Source organism: Carassius carassius, chromosome 16 (assembly GCF_963082965.1).
Source record: "Carassius carassius chromosome 16, fCarCar2.1, whole genome shotgun sequence".
Lineage (NCBI taxonomy): Eukaryota > Metazoa > Chordata > Actinopteri > Cypriniformes > Cyprinidae > Carassius > Carassius carassius.
In genome coordinates this window covers 24,839,436-24,864,571 of record NC_081770.1, presented here as the reverse complement: position 1 = coordinate 24,864,571, position 25,136 = coordinate 24,839,436, and the positions used below count along the sequence as shown (strand labels likewise).

Genomic DNA, 25,136 nt, shown 5'->3' with positions numbered 1-25,136 from the left:
ACATTAGTCACTCACTTTAGTACTTGCTATACACAAGAAAAGGTGTTTAGCTTTTAGGGAAATTCCAGAGTGTTTAAATATTCAAAGGTCATTCAAATATTGATTATTTTTTCAGTACTTCCTGAGACAGCGGCCAATATTCAGGCACAATATTCAGGCACCACCTGTATTATATAATCAGTATGTCATAAAATACGTCAGAACGTATGTAATGTGATGTTGGTTAGAAATTCCTAGAAGGTGGTGCTTCATAATTATAGTATGCTGATTTACCTATGAACCTCCTGGAGACTATTTACAGTGACCAAACAGAGAACAGGATGTGTCATTAAAGGCATATGTACAACACACAACTTTAAAATTAAACTGAAAAAGACTTGCTGTAAGCTAACAAAGAAACATTATCTTGTGTTCCACAACTATAGGCCAGTTGTGATTATTTAGTAAAACAAAACTAAAATAGAAAACTAAAATAAGAAGTTTTAAATGCTACACATGAATTTGGGCATCACTGTAATGCAAGTATGGAAAAAGAAGACATTCATATTAAGATTACTTTTAAAAGTGTTATTCAGTTTGTAGTCAATGTTAAATTAATATGTTAAATGAGCGTAAGAAAGCAAAGCTAAATCAAAATAATCAAAAATAGGTTAAAATGAGTTAAATATCTTTTAAAACGTTATTGATTTTGTTCGTTAAAAACAAAAAATTTGTTATGGTTCGTATCGTAGTGTCTTTTAAACCAACAAGTTAGTAAAGCAGATGTGTCATTTATTAACTTATTTTGATCCTAGTATGGTACATTTCTCACAACCAAAAAGTAACCAATTTGGGACATAGTTACATAGTTTAAAGTTAAATTTTAATAACTTAATCAGCAAAGATGTGCACACTGATTGCTATAAGTAATCATCAGCTTTAGTTTTTATTATTAGCCATGTAATGGTTCCGCTTTATATTTTATATGTGTTCAACGACGAGACATTGACTGTGTCAAAACTGTGTCATATGAAGACATGAGTCCACTTGGACTCAACTGTTTGTTATCCATTATTTAGTTGTGTGGCTAGCGGATTGGTAAACCTTTATGCATGGCTGATCTTTTTCATTTAAGTGTAAAATTGGAGCTTGGGTTTGCATCGGCAACCACATATCTAATGTTGTATGAACTCTGATTTGATATCTGCCATGCATAATGGATAAATGCTAAGACTATGGCCTGTCACGGTCAGCTTGAGTATTGTAATGAACTATATTTGCACAAGATATTTTAACGAATTCTTACAAAAACAAAGTGCCTTATATAGTGAGGTTGTTGTTGACGAAATACAATGTATAAAATACATTTGGGGTGTATATTGTCAGTTCACATGTGTATATTTTACCAGAGTTAGTTCAATAGGCTTTTATCGTAAATGTTTTTTACACGTTTTCCTGACGTTGAGGCTAATGCCTCGTGAAGTTGAGCTAATGTTAATGTGTCTTAACATAGCACAGGACGTCTGTCAATGTGACCGGAATGAAATGTATGAAATACAGGACTATTTTGCATAAGTCCAATAAAGAGTGCAATGACTAAAGTGTGTACAGTGGTATTGTTTTGTAACGGAGATTTAAATGTATTTTTACATTGTTTGGTTAGTATAATCCGATCAGCTGAAGCCTATTTTGTGTTATTAGTATTACAAATGGCAAAAAAACTTAAAATGTATGGTGTAATTGTGATCTTTTAAAAACAACCATAAAAACTAGCCCAGCCCCCCATCCTCAGTGGACGCCTATGTGAGGTTGGAGGGGGTGGGGTCACCTAAAATTCTAAAGCAGATTTAACTCTCAGGTTTTCAGATATAAGGGCCACTGATTGTCCTGAATCCAGATGCATGCAGACCACAACATGGAGGCGAAACTCTTTAACAGAAATGGCTGGAAAAGGTGAGCTCACACTAGCTTTTGTCTTCCATGATTTAAAACAAACTATGCTTAAAAAAAATAGATATGTAGATATTACGGTCATCTGATATTTTGTTTATGCAATAGTGTGGTAAACTGCAACTGCATGGATATGGAAAAATATGCCGAACTGATCATAATTCATAACTACATTAATTTAAGGACAACTTACAAAACCTTAAATGTAACTCTCTTTGTGTTATAAAACTATTATACAGCGGATATTTGTACTAAGTGTAAATAGCATTGGATTTGATTTACACTGTGATAAAATAGCAGTACTTTCTGCTATTTAGACTACTTATTGCAAATAGTGGCAATTATCTGCACCTTAGTATGGTAGTACAAAGTAGAAAAATTATGCTTAAGGGTCCTTACCAAGGGTCAATATTGAGTTGGGAGTGAGTGAAATTTGGTGAGCCACTAACTAAACATAACTAAAGCTAAAGACAGAGTGAGTAAATTCAACAATTTTTTAAGTAGAGAAGCTTTTTCAGTAAGTATGCTACAGGAACATATGCACATTAGCAAAATTTTGGTGAAATTTTTATCACCTAATCATCTATGAAACCACAGAAGTCACTTTCAAACCAAAAAACCAACACAGAAATTCTGCGTGGATTCCTATTAAAATGACCGAATTTCAAACATGAAAATTTTAGTTAATCGCTTAATTCTAACGATTCTCTGTGTGTAGCGTTGGAAAGTCTTATTGAATCTATTAAATCATCTACATCATGTAGCGTCTAAAGTTTGTGTTAAACAGTTTCTTTCTCTTTCTTTATATGTAGCGTTGAAAAACTTCGTTCAGTTCATTTATGAACAGATTTATTTAAAACAAACAAAAGATATACAGTCACTACCATGTTTTCGACTTGATTATATAGGCTAAATAGAATGTGTTTAATATTTAAATGTAACTGTTTTGAGTTTGATGCTGACACTCAATAATTATTGTGTCAGCAAATAAATTGTATTATTGCATTTTATTAAATACCTTTAATGTTTTTTTTTTTTTTTTTGTCTCTGTTCTGTGCAGTTTAGGTGCAGATAGAGCTCCATGCAGGTGTCACATTAAAACAGGATTCTTTCTGTTACTTACATTAGTGTTCTTAGTGACTGCCATTACTTACGTCTCTGAATTCTCTTTCAATGCTGTGTTCCCTGACACCTTTTGTAAAAAGGTGCTGAATCAGATACGCTCCTATTATGTGGCAACTGAATACCTGTCTGCCAGACATAATCAAACATTTTTAGCAACCAACAGTGTCCAACAGAGTCCTACACAAACCACAAACTTGTCTGTGAATCATCATGTGGCCCATCCAAGCAACTATCATTTCATCCTAGATGAACCTGATAAATGTAGTCAGTGGGATCCGTTCTTGGTCTTGATGGTCCCTGTGGCCCCCCATCAGCTGGAGGCTCGTAACGCCATCCGCAGCACATGGGGGAATGAGAGCTCAGTGCAGGGAAAAGCAGTGCTGACTCTGTTCTTGGTGGGTTTGACTGGAGGAGCTGAAACTCAACAGCAGCTGGAGGAAGAGAGTCGACAACACGGAGATTTAGTGCAGAGCAACTTTGTGGACTCCTACTTCAATCTGACCATAAAGACCATGGTGATCATGGACTGGCTGGCCACTCGTTGCCCTCAAGCAGCTTATGCTATGAAGGTTGATTCTGATATGTACATAAACCTGGAGAACCTGATGAGCCTCTTATTGTCACCCAACACACCCAGACAGAACTACATCACAGGGTATTTGATGTGGGACCGGCCTGTCGTCAGAGACAAAAACTCTAAATGGTACGTGGCAGAGGAATTGTACCCTGAACAGAAATACCCCACATACCTGCAGGGAATGGGATATGTTTTCTCCAATGACTTGCCAGAAAAATTAGTTGAGGCTTCCAAGAAAATAAAGCCCTTTAACATAGAAGATGCATATGTGGGTGCTTGTCTGAAACAGTTGGGCATTGCACCCTCATCTCCCCCAGACCCTTCTCAATTTAAAGCCTATATGTGGCAATATAAGCGAGAGGATTTTCTCAGAGTTATCACAACAATCCTGAGTTCCCCACAGCAGCTAAAAGATATTTGGAAGGATGTAAAGAGGCCCTCATAAAACAAATCAGAATGGAATAAATTAGTGGTAGACTTCATTTGATTTATGAAAGACTGTAAGACAATAGTAGACACAGTCAGTGTAATAAAGACTAGAAAATGTAAATCTATTTGTTTGTATACCTCATACAGTAAATAGTTATTTATAAATTTATTTTTTTCTATAATTTTTTCTTATCTTATGATATCGCTGGGGTATATTTGTAGCAATAGCCAAGAATATATTGTATGGGTCAGAATTACAGATTTTTCTTTTATGCCAAAATTCATTAGGATATTAGGTAAAGATCATGTTCCATTAAGATATTTTGTAAATTGCCTACTATAAATATATCAAAACTTAATTTTTTATTAGTAATATGCATTGCTAAGAACTTCATTTGGACAGCTTTAAAGGAAATTTTCTCAATATTTTGATTTTTTTTGTTGTGCACAGATTCCAGGAGCCCAATTCTGAGTTACAACTTGAACTCTGAGTTGACTTACTCTGAGTTTTATACATTTTAAATATGTGTTCAACAATGAGACATTGAATGTGTCAAAACTGTGTCATATGAAGACATGAGTCCACTTGGACTCAACTGTTTGTTATCCATTATTTAGTTGTGTGGCTAGCGGATCAGTAAACCTTTATGCATGGCTGACCTTAAAATTGGAGCTTGGGTTTGCATCGGCAACCACATATCTAATGTTGTATAAACTCTGATTTGATATCTTCCATGCATAATGGATAAATGCTAAGACTATGGCCTGTCACGGTCAGCTTGAGTATTGCAATGAACTATATTTGCACAAGATATTTCATCGAATTCTTACCAAAACACAGTGCCTTATATTGTAAGGCTGTTGTTGACGAAATACAATGTCTGAAATACATTTGGGGTGTATGTTGTCAGTTCACGTATGTATATTTTACCAGAGTTAGTTCAATAGGCTTTTATCGTAAATGTTTTTTACACGTTTTCCTGACGTTGAGGCTAATGCCTCGTGAAGTTGAGCTAATGCTAATGTGTCTTAACATACCACAGGACGTCTGTCAATGTGACCGGTATGAAATGTATGTAATACAGGACTATTTTGCATAAGTCCAATAAAGAGTGCAATGACTAAAGTGTGTACAGTGGTATTGTTTTGTAACGGAGATTTAAATGTATTTTTACATTGTTTGGTTAGTATAATCCGATCAGCTGAAGCCTATTTTGTGTTATTAGTATTACAAATGGCCAAAAAACTTAAAATGTATGGTGTAATTGTGATCTTTTAAAAACAACCATAAAAACTAGCCCAGCCCCCCATCCTCAGTGGATGCCTATGTGAGGTTGGAGAGGGTGCCCACATGGAAAGAACCTATATGTGGATATATGCGCATATATGAAACCTATATGCAGTGTATATGCACATATATGCAGCATATATGCACATATATGATAATATATATGCTGCATATATGCGTATATATGCCACATATAGGCAAAATCTCCTGTATTGCTTCTTCATATCCACATATAAGCCCTATACATACAAGATATGTCTTCTATGTAGTTAATGGCAGGATCTGGTCATTTTGTAGGTCATATCCCATTTTTGACTGTCATACATGATGCCTAGCTCATATTTTCTATTATCAAGGCAAAAACTAAGAATTAATGAAAAAAATTATGCAAGAACTTATGTATGTGCGAACATGTGAAATTGGTATCACATGTAATTGGCATGTTATGGAATTTAACTATGGCAATATATTAACATGATATACAGAGCCGGACAGTAACAGAGTACATTTACTTGAGTACAGTACTTAAGTACAATATTGAGGGATCTTTACTTTACTCGAGTATCATTTTTGGGGAGTACTCATGACTTTACTCAACTACATTTGAGAGGCAAATATTGTACTCTTTACTCCGCTACATTTCTATCCATAACCGTAAGTACCCGTTACTTCTTCGGCCCCGTCCACACGGAGACAGAACCCCGATCTTTTTTTCCCTCGTCTCAAGAAATATCCGCGTCCACACGAAACCGATGTAGTATACATGCCAGACCAGCATGTGGCGCTGTAATTCTGCCACAGAGATCAACTTAAAATGGAGAAGAAGACATGGATTTGCTGCGCGTGGTACACAAACGAACATGGAACCAGGCGGGAAGGAAGTCGACGGGAAGTTGAAGTCGGCCGCGTGCCGCCATCTTGTAGCAGAACTTCACTTGCGTTAGCATCCCACTGACTCCCATTCATTTTGGCGTCACTTTGACAGCGAATAACTTTACATCTGAGGCGTTTAAAGACCATTATTTATTTATTTTTAAAGATACACGTCAATGTATAAAGGGCTCCATTACCTTCTATGTTACATTATGGCCCCGTAGAAACAGTTTTTGTAAAAATAGGCTAACGATTGCGTCATAACCACTCGACTCTCTGTCGCACAGTAGAGAAATTACCAAACAGAAAATTTGTAGGACCGGACAGTTTTAGCAATGTGGTCTGAGAAAGTCTATCATAAGCTGATCATCAATCATAACTCCAAGGCTTCTAGCTGTTTTTAAAGAAGTTATGGTTGATGTGCCTAACTTGATGGTGAAATTGTGATGAAACGATGGGTTTGCTGGAATCACAAGCAGTTCTGTCTTGGCAAGGTTGAATTGAAGGTGATGGTCCATCATCCAGCAAGAAATGTCTTTTAGACAAGCTGAGATGCGAATAGCTACCGTCGGATCATCAGGAATGAGAGGTAGAGTTGAGTGTCATCAGCATAGCAGTGGTATGAAAAGCCATGTTTCTGAATGACAGAAAATAATGATGCCATGTTAACAGAGAAGAGAAGTGGTCCAAGAACTGAGCCCTGGGGCACCCCAGTAGTTACATGTTGTGACTTGGACACCTCACCTCTCCAAGATACTTTGAAGGATCTATCTGATAGGTAAGACTCAAACCATTGAAGTGTGGTTCCTGAGATGCCCTTTGCCAGTAGGGTTGATAGGAGGATCTGGTGGTTAACCATGTCAAAAGCAGCGGACAGATCAAGCAGGATAAGTACTGAAGATTTGGATTCCGCTCTTGCCAGTCTTAGAGTTTCAACAACTGAGAGCAAGGCAGTCTCAGTTGAATGTCCACTTCTGAAGCCAGATTGGTTGCTGTCAAGGAGGTTGTTGTGTGTAAGAAATGTAGATACTTGGTTGAACACAGCTCGTTTGTGTTTTTGCAATGAAAGGAAGAAGGGAAACTGGTCTGTAGTTCGTTAAAAGAGATGGGTTGAGGATTGGTTTCTTAAGTAGTGGAGTTATACGAGCCTGTCTAAATGATGAGGGAAAAACAACAGTGTGGAGGGATGTGTTGATGATGTGAGTGAGTGCAGGTACAACTGCAGGAGAAATGGCTTGAAGGAGATGAGATGGAATAGGATCAAGTGGGCAAGTAGTAGGGTGATTAGAAAGGATGAGTTTTGAGACTTCTGCCTCAGAGAGTGAAGAGAAGGATGTAAATGAGTGTATGTTTGCTGGTGATATGAGCTTGACTGATTGTGGTGTGGAAAATTGTGCACTGATGTGTTTAATTTTATTAATGAAAAATGTGGCAAAGCCGTCAGCTATTAGAGATGAAGCAGGAGGGGGAGGAGGAGGACAAAGAAGTGAGGAAAATGTTTTAAAAAGCATGCGAGAGTTAGACGAATTAATTTTGTTATGGTAGTATGTCATTTTAGCAGTGGAGACATTAGCAGAGAAGGAAGATAGGAGTGACTGGAACACATTAAGGTCAGTAGTATTTCTGGATTTGTGCCACACCCTTTCAGCAGCTCTAAGCTTAGAATGGTGTTCGCGTAGAACATCAGATAACCAAGGGGCAGAAGGGGTGTTACGGGCTGGTCTGGAAGATAAGGGGCAAACAGTGTCTAAACAAGATGTAAGAGTTGAGCAGAAGTATCAGTAGCACTGTTAGCTTCCAAAGACGTTAACAGTTTAGGGGAAGGAAGTGAAGAAGAAACCATTGCAGATAGCCGGGAAGGTGAAAGTGTGCGTAGGTTACGTCGAAAGATGACATGTGGAGGGGTAAGTGATGTGTCAGGGACCATGTTGAGGTTAAGAGTAAGGAGGAAGTGATCCGACGTGTGCAGTGGAGTAACCAGAACATGATCAGTAGAGCAGTGTCGCGTATAAATAAGGTCCAGTTGGTTGCCTGATTTGTGAGTAGCAGTAGTTGACACTCGGTTGAGATCAAAAGAGGCAAGCAGAGTGTGAAAATCAGCATACAGAGGTTTATCTAGGTGGATGTTGAAATCTCCAAGCATAACTAGGGGAGTACCATCCTCAGGATAGGTTGAGAGCAACACATCTAATTCATCCAAAAGTTACCTAGTGGTCCTGGGGGTCGATAGACAACTACAAAATTTATTTTAAGAGGGTAGGTAACAGTAACTGAATGAGATTCAAAGGAGCTGTTGATACCCAAAGATGGTAAAGGATTAAATTTCCAATCATTAGAGATAAGCAGACCAGTACCTCCACCAAGTGGCGGACTGGGACAGTAAATCGGGCCGGGAATTTGACACCACCCTAGGCCACCTCTGTTGCTGCAGTCACCACCACCCAATTCATGTGTCCACCAGACTGCTAAACTATTTGGCTCTTTCAGTTGTTTGAATTGGGTGATACTTAAAAAATAAATCTTAATCCTTAGACTGTGGACGGGCAAAATAATCAAACGTATCAAGGCATTCACTGTCTCTATCTTTCCCTGAATCTCCCTCTCTCTCACTCTGCACATTGAGTTTCTATGCATTATGAAATAAGCACTTTCTATAATCTACATTAATTATGCAGCCATCACTTGTATGTCCCCGTGATCACAGTTCTACTGCTGATGATCTTATAAATCATAAAAGCACATATATTTTTCTAAGAGTATAGCCAGCATGTTAAGTTTTGCTTATAGCTTAAATGTTACTTGAAGGTTCCTGCTCTGACTCAAAAGCTGAACTGTCCACCCCTCTTGTTCAACAGCAGGAGCACTTGCAGCACTAGTGCTAATGTTGCTTCCTTTGTCACCTCCAAAATAAATAAATACACATTGTAGACTAGGCTACATATTGTAGTCTAGAAATGGAAAATCAAAATTTCTGGTCAAATTTGGCACACAAAAAATACTGTATCCCCATATGTAAAAATAAAAGTGTGCTAGTTTGTGCAAGTACCGTTGTATGTGCTATGTGTATGGAAAAACTATACTTTCAAAAAATATATATTTTATCATATTATTAGGAATATTCTAACTACAAGCAACAGCACAAATAAATACAATAGAGTAAAGATACAAATAAAATAAACTCACTTTCAGGGTTTTTTAGGGAGGTCTAACTTTAGAATTTAGGTACAGATGTAAAACAGCATTGCATTTTGGACTAGTCCTTGTTTTCCGTCACCCGGCTTTCTCGTATTCCCTTGAGTTTTTCTTGTTTCTTGTTTTGGACTGATTTTTATGGTTATGACTTCTTGCCTGTTTTTTGGATTTGATTTTGGATTACCAAAATTTGATTTGTGGGATTTCGTATCCGTTCCCCAGCCACCATAGAGGAGCGGATGGGGAGACTTTCGAACTTAACCACCCTCCGTCAAAAGGGGAGTGAGGTGGGTGGTTTGGCCCAAGTATTCTGGACCCTGGCGGTAGGATTGGGATACAATGATGACGCACTTAAAGACCTTTTTAACGCTTGTTTGGATAACCCTGTGCCTGAGTAGGAGATGAAGGGGCTGGAGATCCTAGATTTTTGGGGGTTCACCATGTACCTACAACATCGGTCTCAGTGGGACCCCCCCAGCCACACCTGTCTCTCCAGGTGTGATGGCCGACTCTAGACCTGTGTCTACAGACAGGAGGAACACCAGCCCAGCGCCACTGCACAAGGTGGTCGTCAGCCCAGCACCACAGGACAAAGTGGCTGCCAGCCCAGAGCCACTGCACAAGATGGCCGCCAGCCCAGCGCCACAACACCAGGTGACCACCAGGCCAGAGCCACTGCCCAAGATGGCAGCCGGCCCAGCGCCACTGCACAAGATGGCCGCCAGCCCAGTGCCACAGCACAAGGTGGCCGCCAGCCCAGTGCCACTGCACAAGATGACAGCCACAGGTGACCGTCCTGAATCGAGTCAGTTTCCTGTTGAGTTGAGTCAGGGTTCCGTGGTCCCTCCAGAGTCGTGTCAGGTCCCTGTTGACCCTCCAGAGTTGAGTCAGGTCCCTGTTGACCCTCAGGAGTCAAGTCAAGTCACCAATGATCTTCATGGGCAAGATCAAGTCATCAGTGTTCTTCATGAGCAAAGGCAAGTCACCAATGATCTTCATGAGCAAAGGCAAGTCACCAATGATCTTCATGAGCAAAGTCAAGTCACTGTTGATCTTCATGAGCAAAGTTAAGTCACTGTTGATCTTCATGAGCAAAGTTAAGTCACCGTTGATCTTCATGAGCAAATTCAAGTCACCGTTGATCTTCATGAGCAAAGTCAAGTCACCGTTGATCTTCCTGAGTCAAGTCAAGTCACCTTTGATCTTCCTCAAGTCACCATTGATCTTCCTGAGTCAAGTCAAATCACAGCTGATCTTCCTGAACCCAGTCAAATCACCACGGATCTACCAGAGCCTCTTCACGTCTCTGCTGAACTACGAGAGCCTCTTCACCTCTCTGCTGAACTACCAGATCCTCTCCACCTCTCTGCTGAACTACCAGAGCCTCTCCACGTCTCTGCTGAACTACCAGAGCCTCTTCACGTCTCTGCTGAATTACCAGAGCCTCTTCACGTCTCTGCTGAATTACCAGAGCCTTTTCACATCTCTGCTGAACTACCAGAGCCTCTTCACGTCTCTGCGGAACTTCCAGAGCCTCGTCACGTCTCAGCCGAACTTCTTGAGTGCTCAACCTATCTTGTCATGGCCATGGAGGCCTTTCAGGAACTCACCGCCTGCCTGGTCATGGCCATGGAGACCATCTACCTTCTCATCAGGGCCACGGAGGCCACCCTTAACCTGTTCATGTTCTCTATTTCAGGTTTACCTAACCAGACTTGCTCTCCTGTGCCATCGATCCCACTGTGGTGGTCTTCTGCGTTGCCCTGGTGGGCTTCTGTCTCGAATGCACGGCTATGGTGGTCTTCTGCGCCGCCCTGGTCGGCTTCTGTCTCGACTGCACGGCTGTGGTGGTCTTCTGCGCCACCCTGGTGGGCTTCTGTCTCGACCGTACGGCTGTGGTGGTCTTCTGCGCTACCCTGGTGGGCTTCTGTCTCGACCGCACGGCTGTGGTGGCCTTCTATGCCGCCCTGGCGGGCTTCTGTCTCATCTGCTCGGCTGTGGTGGTTCTCTGTGCCGCCCTGGTGGGCTTCTGTTTCGACCACACAGAGGTGGTGGTCCTCTGCGCCGCCCTGGTGGGCATCTGTCTTGTTTGCTCGGCTGTGGTGGCCCTCTGCGCCGCCTTGGTGGGCCTCTGTCTCGACCACACGGCTATGGTGGTCTTCTGCACCGCCCTGGTGGGCTTCTGTCTCGACCGCACAGCTGTGGTGGACTTCTGCGCCACCCTGGTGGGCTTCTGTCTCGACCACACGGCTGTGGTGGTCTTCTGCGCCACCCTGGTGGGCTTCTGTCTCAACTGCACAGTTGTGGTGGTCTTCTGCGCCATCCTGGTGGGCTTCTGTCTTGACCGCACGGCTGTGGTGGCCTTCTATGCCGCCCTGGTGGGCTTCTGTCTCATCTGCTCGGCTGTGGTGGTTCTCTGTGTCGCCTTGGTGGGCTTCTGTCTCAACCACACAGAGGTGGTGGTCCTCTGCGCCACGCAGGTGGGCATCTGTCTTGTTTGCTCGGCTGTAGTGGCCCTCTGCGCCACCTTGGTGGGCCTCTGTCTCGACTACAAGGCGGTGGTGGTTCTGTGCACCAACCTGGTGGGCGTCAGTCCTGTCTGCGCCATCCCGGTGGGCTCCAGTTCCACCGGCTCTGCCCTGGGCCCCTGAACTTTCCGTTCCCTCCTGGCCTCTTTGTTTTGTTGTTTTGTTTTTCTCTCTTTCCCTCTATGGACCTAGCGCTCCGTCCCTCTCCCTGGTCCTCCGCCGGTCCACCTCCCTCCTGATCTCCTTGTGGTTGTTGTTTTTTTTCACTTCCTGTCTCTGTTTCCCTCTATGGACTTGGCCCTCCGTCCCTCTCCCTGGTCCTCCGTCGGTCCACCTCCCTCCTGGTCTCCTTGTGGTTGTTGTTTTTTTCACTTCCTGTCTCTGTTTCCCTCTATGGACCTGGCCCTCCGTCCCTCCCCCTTATCCTCCACCAGTCCACCTCCCTCCTGGTCTCTGTGTTCCTTGGTTTGTTCTTGTGTTCGGTGGAGCATCTGGTAGCTGCTCCTTAGAGAAGGGGGTAATGTCAAAGTGTCTGGTCTGTGTTTCCCTGGGTGTCCACTAGTGGTCTCACTTCCCCATAGTCACCCCACTGCAGGCACTACATTTCCCACAAGCCTTTGTCCCATTCATCACGGTTAATTGCACACCTGTTTATTGCACTCAGCTGTCTCCACTTTCATCATTTGCACCTGTCCATATAAACCAGCCTGTCTCTTTCTGTTTCAAGGAGTACTTGTTTTCCGTCGACCGGCTTTATCGTGTTCCCTTGTGTTTTTCTTGTTTCTTGTTTTAGACTGATTTTTATGGTTATGACCTCTTGCCTGTTTTTTGGATTTGATTTTAGATTACCCCATTAAAACACTGCATTTGGATCTCTCGTTTCCTGTGTACATTCATGACAGATTCTCTCTGCGTAGTGTTGGAAAGTCTTATTGAATCTATTAAATTGTCTACATCATGTAGCGTCTAAAGTGTTTTTTAAACAGTCTCTCTTTCTTTATATGTAGCGTTGAAAGTCTTTGATTGGTTCATTTATTAACAGATTTATTTAAAACAAACAAAAGATATACAGTCCCTACCATGTTTTCAGCTTGATTATATAGGCTAAATAGAATGTGTTTAATTTAACACTCAATAATTATTGTGTCAGCAAATAAATTGTATTATTGCATTTTATTAAATACCTTCGTCACAGTAAAACAGGATTCTTTCTGCTACTTACATTAGGCCTGGTTCACACAGGACGCCGAAGCGGCGCGGAACGGAGGCCGCTTCCTTTCGGCGCCCATGTTAACCTATGGTGTCATTCACACCAGATGCGGAGCGCCGCGGCGCGCCGTGAAGCGCCACTTTCGGCGTCTGGTCTATTTTTTGCGCGAGCCGCGAGTGATACTCGTCAATTCCGGCAGGAAGTCACACCAAGAAACACGAGACAATCCGGTCAATTGTCAAAATATAAGCAATTTTCAAATTAATATACCGTGAGTGACAAATGGGATCATAGTTGTGTATCTAAACAGACTAGAAAGATGAAAAAAAAAACACACACGCATGCACATGCACACACAGAGCAACGGGACTACAGGGCAGGTGAGAGGGGGTGGGGGGATGGGTGTCTAAACACACAAACAAACAGGGAAGCAGCGAGAGAGGAGTTGAAAATGGATGATGTCAAATTAATCATTGAAGTGGAGAAGAACAGGGAGTTGTATGACCCCCAGCACACGTACTACAAGGACAACAGCATAAAGGACAAATGTTGGGAGGCTGTAGCAGCAGCAATCGGATCAACAAGTAAGTATAGCCTATCGTTTGAATCAAAAGGTGTCCCACAAGTTCTGTGCAAAAATAATTGTCCATAGATTGTGAAATATATTTCCTCTATAGATTAAATAATAGCCTATATCTTCAACACTATGACCAAATTGAATCCTGCTACAGGGGCCCTCAGCCATTAACTCCACCATCCCCCATTACCTGTTCCAAGGAAAATTGTCCTCAGCAGCCATTTGCTCTCCCTCCTCCAGCTTAATTTCCAAAAGGACAAATTCTTATTTCTCCTTAAAGACTACTCATTAAATTCAGTTTTACAGCAATATTATATAAGAAAAAAATAATATAGCTTACATACAGATAGGATACATACAAGTATCATTGGAAATACAGCTCTAATTGTTTAAAACTTATTACTTTTATTTAGACCTCATATTCCACTAGAGCAAGCTCATTTGGAAGAGACATGAAGTATTATTTTTATGTATTGCATATTGTGGTTGTACCTATAAAGTTTTGACAATAAATTCCTCCCATAATGTTAATATGTCATCTATTAACACATTTGGCTCATAATAACCCACATATTTATCTTTATCTGTAAAGTATGTAAAAAAAAAATCATACATAAAGATGTAAGCAATGCCTAAATAGTTCAGTGAAGACTGTAACTTTACTGTAAATAGACATGTAAATTCCTATCTAAAGAAGAGGTTGATGTAAGAGTCCATGAAATAATGACAAATAAATTGATTTTCCTTCACATTTATTTCAAGCATAATATACAGCAAATTAAGGCCCTAAATAATGTGCATATCTATCTCCCCTCAAATCCAAGTCCCTCTAGCTGTGGTTCAGCATGTCACTCACACCATCCGATCCTGCCAGGACACACTGACCCCTGGTTTTTCTCTTTTTCTCTCGTTTCATATGCATCCCTGCATCCTCTGTTGCCACCCATGTTCCTGGCATCCTGGAGATTTTCCCCTCGCTCTTCTGCCTCCTCCAACAAACTCTGATTTTCCACTGCGTTAAGGAGGTAGTTGTGCAGGATGCACACAGCCATAACAGCAGCATCCACATTCTCTGGTGCCATTGCGATGCGTGAATAGAGAACTCTCCACCTTGCTGCCAGAATGCCAAAGGCGCATTCCACCACCATTCTGGCCCTGGACAGTCTGTAGTTGAATATCTTTTGCCACCGACCAAGGCGTTGCCCAGGGAATGGCCTCATCAAGTACCTCTTCAAAGGGAAGGCAGCATCTCCCACCATGGTGTATGGTACTGGCCCTTTTTGGACGGCTCCTGGTAGAGGACAGTCAGCAGGAACATGCAACGTTTTGTTCTCTATGCAAATTCCCAAGTCCGATCCACTGTACACACCTCCATCACTTGCCCGTCCATAGTCCCCCACTTGGATGTTGATGAAACGGTAGTTTGCATCTACCAGTGCTAATAAAACGATGAAACGAAGTACTGACTTCTAGTTTGTGATGGTGCTTTGATGTTTACATGTTTCCCGTCAATGGCGCCAAGGCAGTTCGGAAATTTCCACTTAATCCAGAATGCAGAGGCGATGTCTCTCCACATCTACTCCATGGGCATGGGAAACTGGGTGTCCTTCATCCACCTCTCTGTTGCCCGGCGGGTCATGTGTACGGAGGTGGACACAGTACTTTTCCCTAACCTGTACTGGAAAGCCAGGCTGGAAAATGTTTCCCCTGTACCAAGGAATCTGTGGAAATAAAGAAAATGTAACTAAATTTTAAATGATATCTGTGGGATAAAAGCAGGAAAAAAATGTGAGCCTGACGCCAGGAGGAAAAGTGTGTAGCCTATGTAAAAGTATATGATTCAAGAACAACAGTAAACAGTACTTACAGTACTTACGTATTTAAAAAGAAATATCATAATAGAAATATCATAACTGTGTAATAATACAGATAATATTAAAAGGAGTTATTGCATTGTTTCCTATTAATTCATGTATGTTACTGTGTCACAGTGGAAGAATGCAAAAGGAGATAGAAACAATTACGGGACACATTTGTGAACAACAAAAACAAAACTGCTCCGAGTGGGTCCGCTGGGGGCAGTGCAAGGGACTGGAAATATAGCACTATCATGTCCTTTTTGATACCTTATATGCAACAACAGGGGTTAGAATTTGTTTTTCTAAATGGAGGTATTTTTTTTTTGATAAATGTATTTGATCTTGTGAACTTTCATACTCATTGTTGCAAATTATAATTTTTAATATTTTGGTTGTAGCCTGTATATTATAACAAAGGGTTTTTCTCTTTTTTTTAAAGCTCGAAAAGTACTCCCCGGCCTAGTGATCTGAGCGAAGGAACATCTGCAGATCTAAGCTGTGATGAGACTGGACCCTCTGGACTGCTTTCAAAGCCTGCAACACCAGGAACTCTGACACTGAGGTCTGCATCTTCCTCTCCACATCGAACCGATGGAGGACATACATCTACCCAGCTTGTAAACCCCCAACACACCCCAGAGTTCAGGCCTTCGCATGTCCCCAAAGACATGCCTCCGCATGTCCCCAAAGATGAGGAGGAGATGTATTTTTTCGCCCTCAGCCTTGTCCCCAGACTTAACAGACTGCGCCGTAGCTCACAAACAAATGCTCAAATACATATTTTAAAGTACCTCACGGACTTGGAAAAAGAAGAACAACAACTGACCCAAGCTATCCAACCAATCCCCATTATCTTGGCAGCAGCCAACCCAGTCACAAACACCAGATTATTCAGATCCATTAACATCCCATTATCAACGAAGCCACCTTCCACCCCCCACCCCATCATATCAACAACAAACACAACCCCCAATGTCCCACTCACAGCAGAGACAACAATACACCCCATTGCGAACTCCAGCTCGAGAAAGGGGTCTGAAGAGGAGCATGTCTTTGCTTGAGGAGCTTGAAGACCTCTCGCCCCCACAACATTCCACCATTTTAAATAAAACTGGGAGAACCTGAATAAATCTTTGTTGTTTCAAAGACTTTCATTTTTTATTTTTATGTTTACATTTGTTTAAGAAGTTCTAATTTTGTCAAATTATATTGTTTTTCGTATTATAGTTAAGGTTTTAGATTGTAGTTTTGCAGTTGTTAATAAATAAATAAAAAAATCACACTATACATTGTGCTTAAAATGCTTATTTGTTATCTTACCTCAGTGTAACAGCAAGACGTTGTTTTGGCTGGATAGATTTCCGGTAATTGGTGGTTTGTTTTGTTAGATCAGGCCCAATCAAAGACAGAAGATCATCCATCTTTTCAGCAGACATCCTGAAGTATTTCACGTTGCGATCTCTGTCCAGGGACAATTCCGTCACAAGATGGTGAAACACACCAAATTCTTTTCTTTTTTTGTTAATGGGGTGGACCCACATTCTTCTTCTTCTCCGGCGACAACTGCGAAGCAATAGATATAGGGCAAGGGCTCTCCTCCTGTCTACTCGCACTGGGAAACAGGAAGAGGAAAATAGATTTAATAAATTTGAAGAGAGGATGTATATTTTAACGGTATATCTACACTACTACTGTCTACCATATTCTCTCTCTGGCTGCGTGTGTGTCTCGACAACAGATTAATAAAAGAAGTGTACAAACTTCTTGGTTACAGAAACATGGTGTATTCATTTTATGACGTTATTTACTTACCCATGATGTGCTCTGAATAAACAACAACTGAGCAGAAGCGTTTGTCGACCGCCGCAGAGAATACACGTCTGGTGTGAACAGGCCTTAGTGTTATTAGTGACTGCCATTACTTATGTCTCTGAATTCCTTTTCAATGCTGTGTTCCCTGACACCCTGTATAAAAATGTGCTGAATAAGATATGCTGTACCTGTCTGCCAGAAAAAAAATCAAAAATTTTTAGCAACCAACAGTGTCCAACAGAGTCCTACACAAACCAAAAATTTTTCTGTGAATCATCATGTGGCTTATCCAAGCAACTATCATTTCATCCTAGATGAACCTGATAAATATAAGCAGGATCTGTTCCTGGCCTTGATGGTCCCTGTGGCCCCCCCCATCAGCTCTAGGTTTGTAACGCCATCTGGAGAACATGGGGGACTGAGAGCTAAGTGCAGGGAAAAGCAGTGCTGACTCTGTTCTTGGTGGGTTTGACTGGAGGAGCTGAAGCTCATCAGAAGCTGGAGGAAGAGAGTCAACAACACAGAGATTTATTGCAGAGCAACTTTGTGGACTCCTACTTCAATCTGACCATAAAGACCATGGTGATCATGGACTGGCTGGCCACTCGTTGCCCTCAAACAACTTAAGCTATGAAGGTTGATTCTGATATGTACATAAACCTGGAGAACCTGATGGCCCTGCTGTTGTTGTAACATCTGCAAATCATACAAGTTATTGCTTAGCCAACAAACCTCTTCTAAGTTGTAATAAACCAGAACCCATCAGTATCACATTATCTCTCACTCAAATACATCGTTGCACATATCTGATTGCACATACGACTGTTTACGCCAGGGATAGGCAACTCTGGTCCTGGAGGGCCACTATCCTGCAGAGTTTAGCTTCAGCCCTCATAAAAACTCACCTGCCTGTATCTATCTAGTAATCCGGAAAACACTGATTGCCTTGTTCAGGTGTGTTTAATTAGGGTTGGAGCTAAACTCTGCAGGAGAGTGGGCCTCCAGGACCGGAGTTGCCTATCCCTGGTTTACACAGTGCAAAATGTGTACTCACCAAAATTCAAAGAAATAAATGCATAGATGTATTTTATCTTCTTTGACTCCTCTTTTTAACTCTTGCTCAAAGTTATGCTGCTGCTTATATCATTAGTCTCATAGAGAAAATAAAATGGCTTCTTGCATACATCAACTAACGTGGTGGGGCGGGACTTCTATATAAACCTCACTTAATTGGACAGTCAATAAAATTTCAATCATCACACTAACATGCATTTCACTTTGATTTTATAATTTCTTACACTTTTATTATTAATATTATTTCTGGTTAGTTTATTATTTTAACACTTATTTATTCCTTTTTTTATAATAAATTTAAATTATACAGGGTTACATCCTCCCCTCTTAAAGGTAAGCAAGTCTCTTTGTGTTTTATCCTTAACTTGATCCTTCAGTCACTCTTGGGCAGTATTAAGTCAGTAAGACTCATGGAATAAACCACTGCCTCACTCAAGGACTGGAACAAGTTTTGGACTACTGAGGTAAGGGGATTACCCAACGCTGGGTAATGAAATATTTTTGGAGGTTTTGATACCCTGTTCGTCTCAAGTTATGATCTGCACTTGAGCTTGCATATGCATTAACTTTTTCTGTTTCTTCTTCCAGATCCTGTGCATCCTTAGACATATCCTTTTTCTCCTCATCACCAACTGGAACAGATGATGGTAAGTATTCTCCTTCAATTTAGTTTCCTGTTGGCATAAGTTCTTGTTCTCCAGCTGTCTCCTCTTCTAAACTTTCATCCAGCGGGAAGAATGTTAGCTGAACTGTTTACAGTCTGAGGTATTTCTGCTTCACGAGGTAAGTCTGGCTCCTAAGGTAAACAGGATTTCTGAGGCAAGTCTTTTTCTTTTCCCATGAGCTATTTTTGACTTTGAGATTCATATGCATAAGTAATCTTTGTTTTTCCAGCAGAAATTCTACTGAATATGCAAATTTCATCCTCTGAATCCTATTGTTCCTCATTTATCAGTTCTCTCTTTCTTTGGCTTTGTGTCTTAGGCTTGGAGATGTTTTCTGCATCTGGAACACTTTCCACCGGAGAAGCAAGGAAACCACAAGGTAATAATAGATCCTTGTGCATCATTATCATGTGGATGAACCTTATAAACTGGCAGATCTCCTACCCGTTCTGCTACTACATGGATAGTAGGCTCCCATTTGACTGCAAGTTTATGTTTTCCCGATTCTGACATTCCTCACAAGGACTTTATCTCCAACGTCAAGAGTTGATCTATCACTTGTTTGTCATGTGCCTTATCCTGTTCCTTCAAGGTACCCAACATGTTTAGAAGGGTCCTATTGAAGCGTTTTACGGGATTACCACGAGGATGATAAGGAGTTTTGTGAATTTTTGCCATCTTGAAAAGCTCTTTGATAAGTTAGACTCAAAGTCAGCTCCTTGGTCGCTTAGTATCCTCTCCGGGAAACCATAGTGGACAATGAATCCATCCCAGAGGCACTTAGCAACAGTCCTGGCAAACAGTTCTTGTTGTTGGTGGGTATGGCAACTGCATACTTGGTGTAATGTTCCGTCATGACAAGTACATTCTGGACATTACTTTAGTCTGGCTAAATGGAAAGAAAGTCTATACAGAGCAACTCAAGGGTCCGTGTAACCTGGATGTTGACCAAGGGGGCAGATTCTTCTGCCAAAGCTTTCTGCTTAATGCACCGTTCACAGGTCTTAATCTTCCTCTCAACATAAGTACTCATCTTTAACCAATAAAAGTGAGAACGGACAAGGTCAAGAATGCAATCTACTCCCATGTGGCCCATCTGATCATGCAGGCTCTCCAGCACCATTGCACAGAACTTAGCAGGTAACACCAATTGGTAAGTTGTTTGATCATCCTCGTCATCTGTACAGAACTCCATCCTTCAATTGTAAGCAGTTCCACTCCCTCAACAACAAGGGAATGTCTGGGCATTCATACCTCACCATCCAGCATGGCATCTGGCCTTCTTCGTAGTGGCTGATAACTTGGTTGAGTACAACATCTTCTCTTTGTTCACGTTGCAGGTCTATACCAGTTAAACTGGGTACAGCAGACTCATCTCCAGTCAGGTCTTGAGCAAAATAACCAGGAATAACCTCTTGTTCCATTGCCAAGGACTCCACTAGAGCAACAGGAGTTCCACATCCTTGCTGAATCAGATGCTTGTCCCACACAGCTTGTACAACAGCACAGTCCAGGACAACACTTTTGTCTTCACCCAGATGCTTTGCGGTGAATCGCTGTATCCGTTACAGTTCCTTTTGTGATACCACGTCATTAATCAGCTCGCCATGGGGACGTCTTGATAACCCATCGGCATCTTGGTTTTGCTTTCCTGATCTATAGGTCAGATCGAAAGAGAATGTGGCTAATGATGATAGCCAACGATAACTTATGGCATCAAGCTTTGCAGATGTTAGAATGTAAGTAAGAGGATTACTGTCAGTTATGACAGAGAAGTGATTGCCATACAAGTAGTCACTGCCTACTTTAAAGCAAGAAAATCCAACTTATGGGCCAGGTATCGAGACTCCCTTTTAGAAAGACCTCTACTAGAAAAAGCTATGACCTTTTTCTCTCCATCTTGCACCTGATATAATGCGACGCCAAGACCTGTGGTGCTCGCATCTGTGTGGAGGATATAAGGCCAGGTCAGGTCTGCAAAACCCAGCACAGGAGCACTGGTAAGTTTGGAGACAATGGTGTTGAATTCTTTGCCACAAGCCGTTGTCCATCTGCTCCCAAATGACTCTTTCATGTTAAAATAACTTCATTTCAACTCACTGTTCATGGTCTTACGATTCAGTGGGGCATAACCAGCAGTTAAGTCATTTAAGGATTTCACTATCTTGGAATAATTGCAGATGAACCGTCAATAGTCTCCTGAAAATCCCAAGAATGATCTTAGCTCTTTTAGGTTATTTGGTTTTGGCCAGATCTTAAGAGCACTGATCTTTTCAGGATCTGTCCAGACTCCTGTCTCCGATATTATATGTACCAGACTGAAGTTTGGAAGAACTTTTTTCTGTAGATAATTTCAACCCATACTCTCTTAGTCTTCTCAGTACTTTTAGAAGCCATTCTTCATGCTCCTCACGGGTCTGGGAAAACACTATTACATCATCAAGGAACACCAAGACCCCAGAGAGATGTAGATCCTCCATGCGCTTTTCCATTAAGCGTTGAAATGTACTTGGTGCATTGGTAATTCCTTGGTGCATCCGGTTAAATTCCCAAAATCCTAAAGGACAAGAGAAAGCGGTTTTGTATTTGTCAGACTCCTCCATTTCTATATGGTAATAACCAGACTTCAAGTCCAGAACTGAGAACCTGTTAAGGCAGAAAAATACTCTTTGAGGTTAGTCAAAGCATAGGAATCTTTGACAGTCTGTGAGTCTAGCTTTCTGTAATCCACACATAGTCTCACATCGCCATTCTTCTTTCGTACTACTACGATTGATGCAAACTGAGACTCAGATTCCCGGATCACTCCTGACTTTTAACTCTTGCAAGTGTTGTCTGACAGCAACCAGATCATGAGGGTGAATAGGACAGGCATTTGGCTGCAGTTCTACGTCCTGATGTGACTCATTCTGTAACTGGACAGTCAACTTTTGTATTGGAAATGATGGCACTTGAACTTCACCCCTTGAGAAAAGAACACCTTGAGGAAGGAATGAGTTTGATGGGCACTCCAGAAGAACACATTCTTTAGTGGATAAGCAGTTAACATTTGCTTTTCCACACAGCAACTGTCTGTTGTGCTGGAATCACTAAGGCTCCTTGCTTTGTAGTCCCACCAGTCCAAGACATTCCTTGGCATTATGTTTATGCCGTAATTCCAGAGTTTTAAGCACAGCACTGTACCCATATCGTGGAAAATCTCCCTTTCTCTTGTCTTGTCTGTCCTACCCCCCAGGTTCCCGCAGGTCACTGTGAGCGGCCCCCCACCCGGTCTCGGGAGTACCCCCCTGCATGCGAGGGGCAATGGAGGAGATCAGAAGGATACAAAAGAGGAGCGACGACAGTGAAGGACGAGAAAGGACCAGGCCTGGGCTTTATTTTGTGTTTGGTTTTTATTTGTGTGCAGCAGTCGTCAGCGAGGGGCTGTTGCACTGTTTTGTGTTTATTTTGTAATTAAAGTCTTTGTTTGATTGTTGAGGAAGTTTTTTTGTGAAGTTTTATGTTATTACAGTCAGCTTTAATGCTTTGATTTTCTCAATATTTTGATTTTGTTGTGCATAGATTCCAGAGGCCTGTTTCAATAAGGAGGTTCAACCAACTCTGAGTTAAAACTTGAACTCTGAGTAGACTTACTCTGAGATGGGAAACTCTGAGTTTTATACGTTTTATATGTGTTCAACGACAAGACATTGACTGTGTCAAAACTGTGTCATATGAAGACATGAGTCCACTTGGACTCAACTGTTTGTTATCCACTATTTAGTTGTGTGGCTAGCGGATTGGTAAACCTTTATGCATGGCTGATCTTTTTCATTTAGGTGTAAAATCGGAGCTTGGGTTTGCATCGGGAACCACATATCTAATGTTGTATAAACTCTGATTTGATACCTGCCATGCATAATGGATAAATGCTGAGACTATGGCTTGTCACGGTCAGCTTGAGTATTGCAATGAACTATATTTGCGCAGGATATTCAATCAAATTCTTACAAAACAAAGTGCCTTATATTGTAAGGTTGATATTGACGAAACACTGTATGAAATACATTTGGGATGTACAGGTGCTGGTCATATAATTAGAATATCATCAAAAAGTTGATTTATTTCACTAATTCCATTCAAAAAGTGAAACTTGTATATTATATTCATTCATTACACACAGACTGGTGTATTTCAAATGTTTATTTCTTTAATTTTGATGATTATGACTGACAACTAAGGAAAATCCCAAATTCAGTATCTCAGAAAATTAGAATATAACTTAAGATCAATACAAAGAAAGGATTTTTTTTAAATCTTGGACAACTAAAAAGTATGAAAATGAAAGGTATGAGCATGTACAGCATTCAATACTTAGCTGGGGCTCCTTTTGCCTGAATAACTGCAGCAATGCGGCGTGGCATTGAGTCGATCAGTCTGTGAAACTGCTCAGGTGTTATGAGAGCCCAGGTTTCTCTGATAGTGGCCTTCAGCTCTTCTGCATTCTTGGGTCTGGCATATCACATCTTCGTTTTAACAATACCCCATATATTTTCTATGGGGTTAAGGTCAGGCAAGTTTGCTGGCCAATCAAGAACAGAGATACCATGGTCCTTAAACCAGGTACTGGTAGCTTTGGCACTGTGTGCTGGTGCCAAGTCCTGTTGGAAAATGAAATCTGTATCTCCATAAGGTTGGTCAGCAGCAGGAAGCATGAAGTGCTCTAAAACTTCCTGGTATATGGCTGTGTTGACCTTGGACCTCAGAAAACACAGTGGACAAAAACCAGCAGATGACATTGCAAACCAAACCATCACTCACTGTTGAAACTTTACACTGGACCTCAAGCAACGTGGATTGTGTGCCTCTCCTCTCTTCCTCCAGACTTTGGGACCCTGATTTCCAAAGGAAATGCAAAATTTACTTTCATCAGAGAACATAACTTTGGACCACTTAGCAGCAGTCCAGTCCTTTTTGAAACGAGTCGCTTCTGATGCTGTCTGTTGTTCAATAGTGGATTGACACAAAGAATGCAACAGCTGAAACCCATGTCTTGCATACCTCTGTGCGTAGTAGTTCTTGAAGCACAGACTCCAGCTGCAGTCCACTCTTTGTGAATCTCCCCCATATTTTTGAATGGGTTTTGTTTCACAATCCTCTCCAGGGTGCGTTATCCCTATTGTTTGTTCACTTGTTTTCTACCACATCTTTTCCTTCCCTTCACCTCTCTATTAATGTGCTTGGACACAGAGCTTTATGAACAGCCAGCCTCTTTTGCAATGACCTTTTGTGTCTTGCCCTCTTTGTGCAAGGTGTCAATGGTCATCTTTTGGACAACTGTCAAGTCAGCTTTCTTCCCCATGATTGTGTAGCCTACAGAACTAGACTGAGCCCTGTCAGATGCTGAATAGGCAAAGAGATTCGAGGCGCAGTTTGGTGCGTCGGATGGAGGGCTCCTACTTAACAATTTAAAAGCCTTTGCAAGTGTTTTGAGTTAATTAGCGGATTAGAGTGTGGCACCAGGTGTCTTCAATATTGAACCTTTTCACAATATTCTAATTTTCTGAGATACTGAATTTGGGATTTTCCTTAGTTGTCAGTTATAAGCATCAAAGTTAAAAAAAATAAACATTTGAAATATATCAGTCTGTGTGTAATGAATGAATATAATATACAAGTTTCACTTTTTGAATGGAATTAGTGAAATAAATAAACTTTTTGTGATATTCTAATTATATGACCAGCACCTGTATATTGTCAGTTCACGTATGTATATTTTACCAGAGTTATTTCAATAGGCTTCTATCGTCAATGTTTTTTACACGTTTTCCTTATGTTGAGTCTAATGCATTGTGAAGTTGAGCTAATGTTAATGTGTCTTAACATAGTACAGGACGTCTGTCAATGTGACCGGAATTAAATATTGGACTATTTTGCATAAGTCCAATAAAGAGTGCAATGACTAAAGTGTGTACAGTGGTATTGTTTTGTAAAGGAGATATAAATGTATGTTTACATT

At 41.2% G+C, this 25,136-nt stretch overlaps 1 protein-coding gene and 1 long non-coding RNA gene across 3 annotated transcripts; both read left to right on the top strand.

Annotated features, from left to right (window-relative positions):
* Nucleotides 1–75: 75 nt before the first annotated feature.
* On the top strand, nt 76–1,580 carry LOC132160002 (uncharacterized). Its single transcript, XR_009437928.1, has 2 exons — nt 76–722; nt 763–1,580. It is a non-coding gene; the product is annotated as an uncharacterized LOC132160002 (long non-coding RNA).
* A 254-nt stretch (nt 1,581–1,834) lies between these two features.
* Nucleotides 1,835–4,523, top strand: LOC132160001 (beta-1,3-galactosyltransferase 2-like). 2 transcript variants are annotated; one of them, XM_059569695.1, is made up of 2 exons: nt 1,835–1,932; nt 2,990–4,523. In XM_059569695.1, exons 1-2 carry the CDS (start codon nt 1,877–1,879, stop codon nt 4,074–4,076), a joined length of 1,143 nt encoding a protein of 380 aa, XP_059425678.1. In that variant the 5' UTR covers nt 1,835–1,876; the 3' UTR covers nt 4,077–4,523. The 2 variants fall into 2 exon arrangements, with proteins under 2 accessions (XP_059425678.1, XP_059425679.1); XM_059569696.1 differs by having other exon boundaries at nt 1,891–1,932; nt 2,995–4,523.
* The last annotated feature ends 20,613 nt before the right edge of the window (nt 4,524–25,136 follow it).

Bases quoted from the DNA above. Each gene is read 5' to 3' on its own strand.
- LOC132160001 (XM_059569695.1), top strand. From the start codon at position 1,877: ATGCATGCAGACCACAACATGGAGGCGAAACTCTTTAACAGAAATGGC. The intron at 1,933-2,989 runs GTGAGCTCACAC...TGTTCTGTGCAG, and splicing joins AACAGAAATGGCTGGAAAAG to TTTAGGTGCAGATAGAGCTC.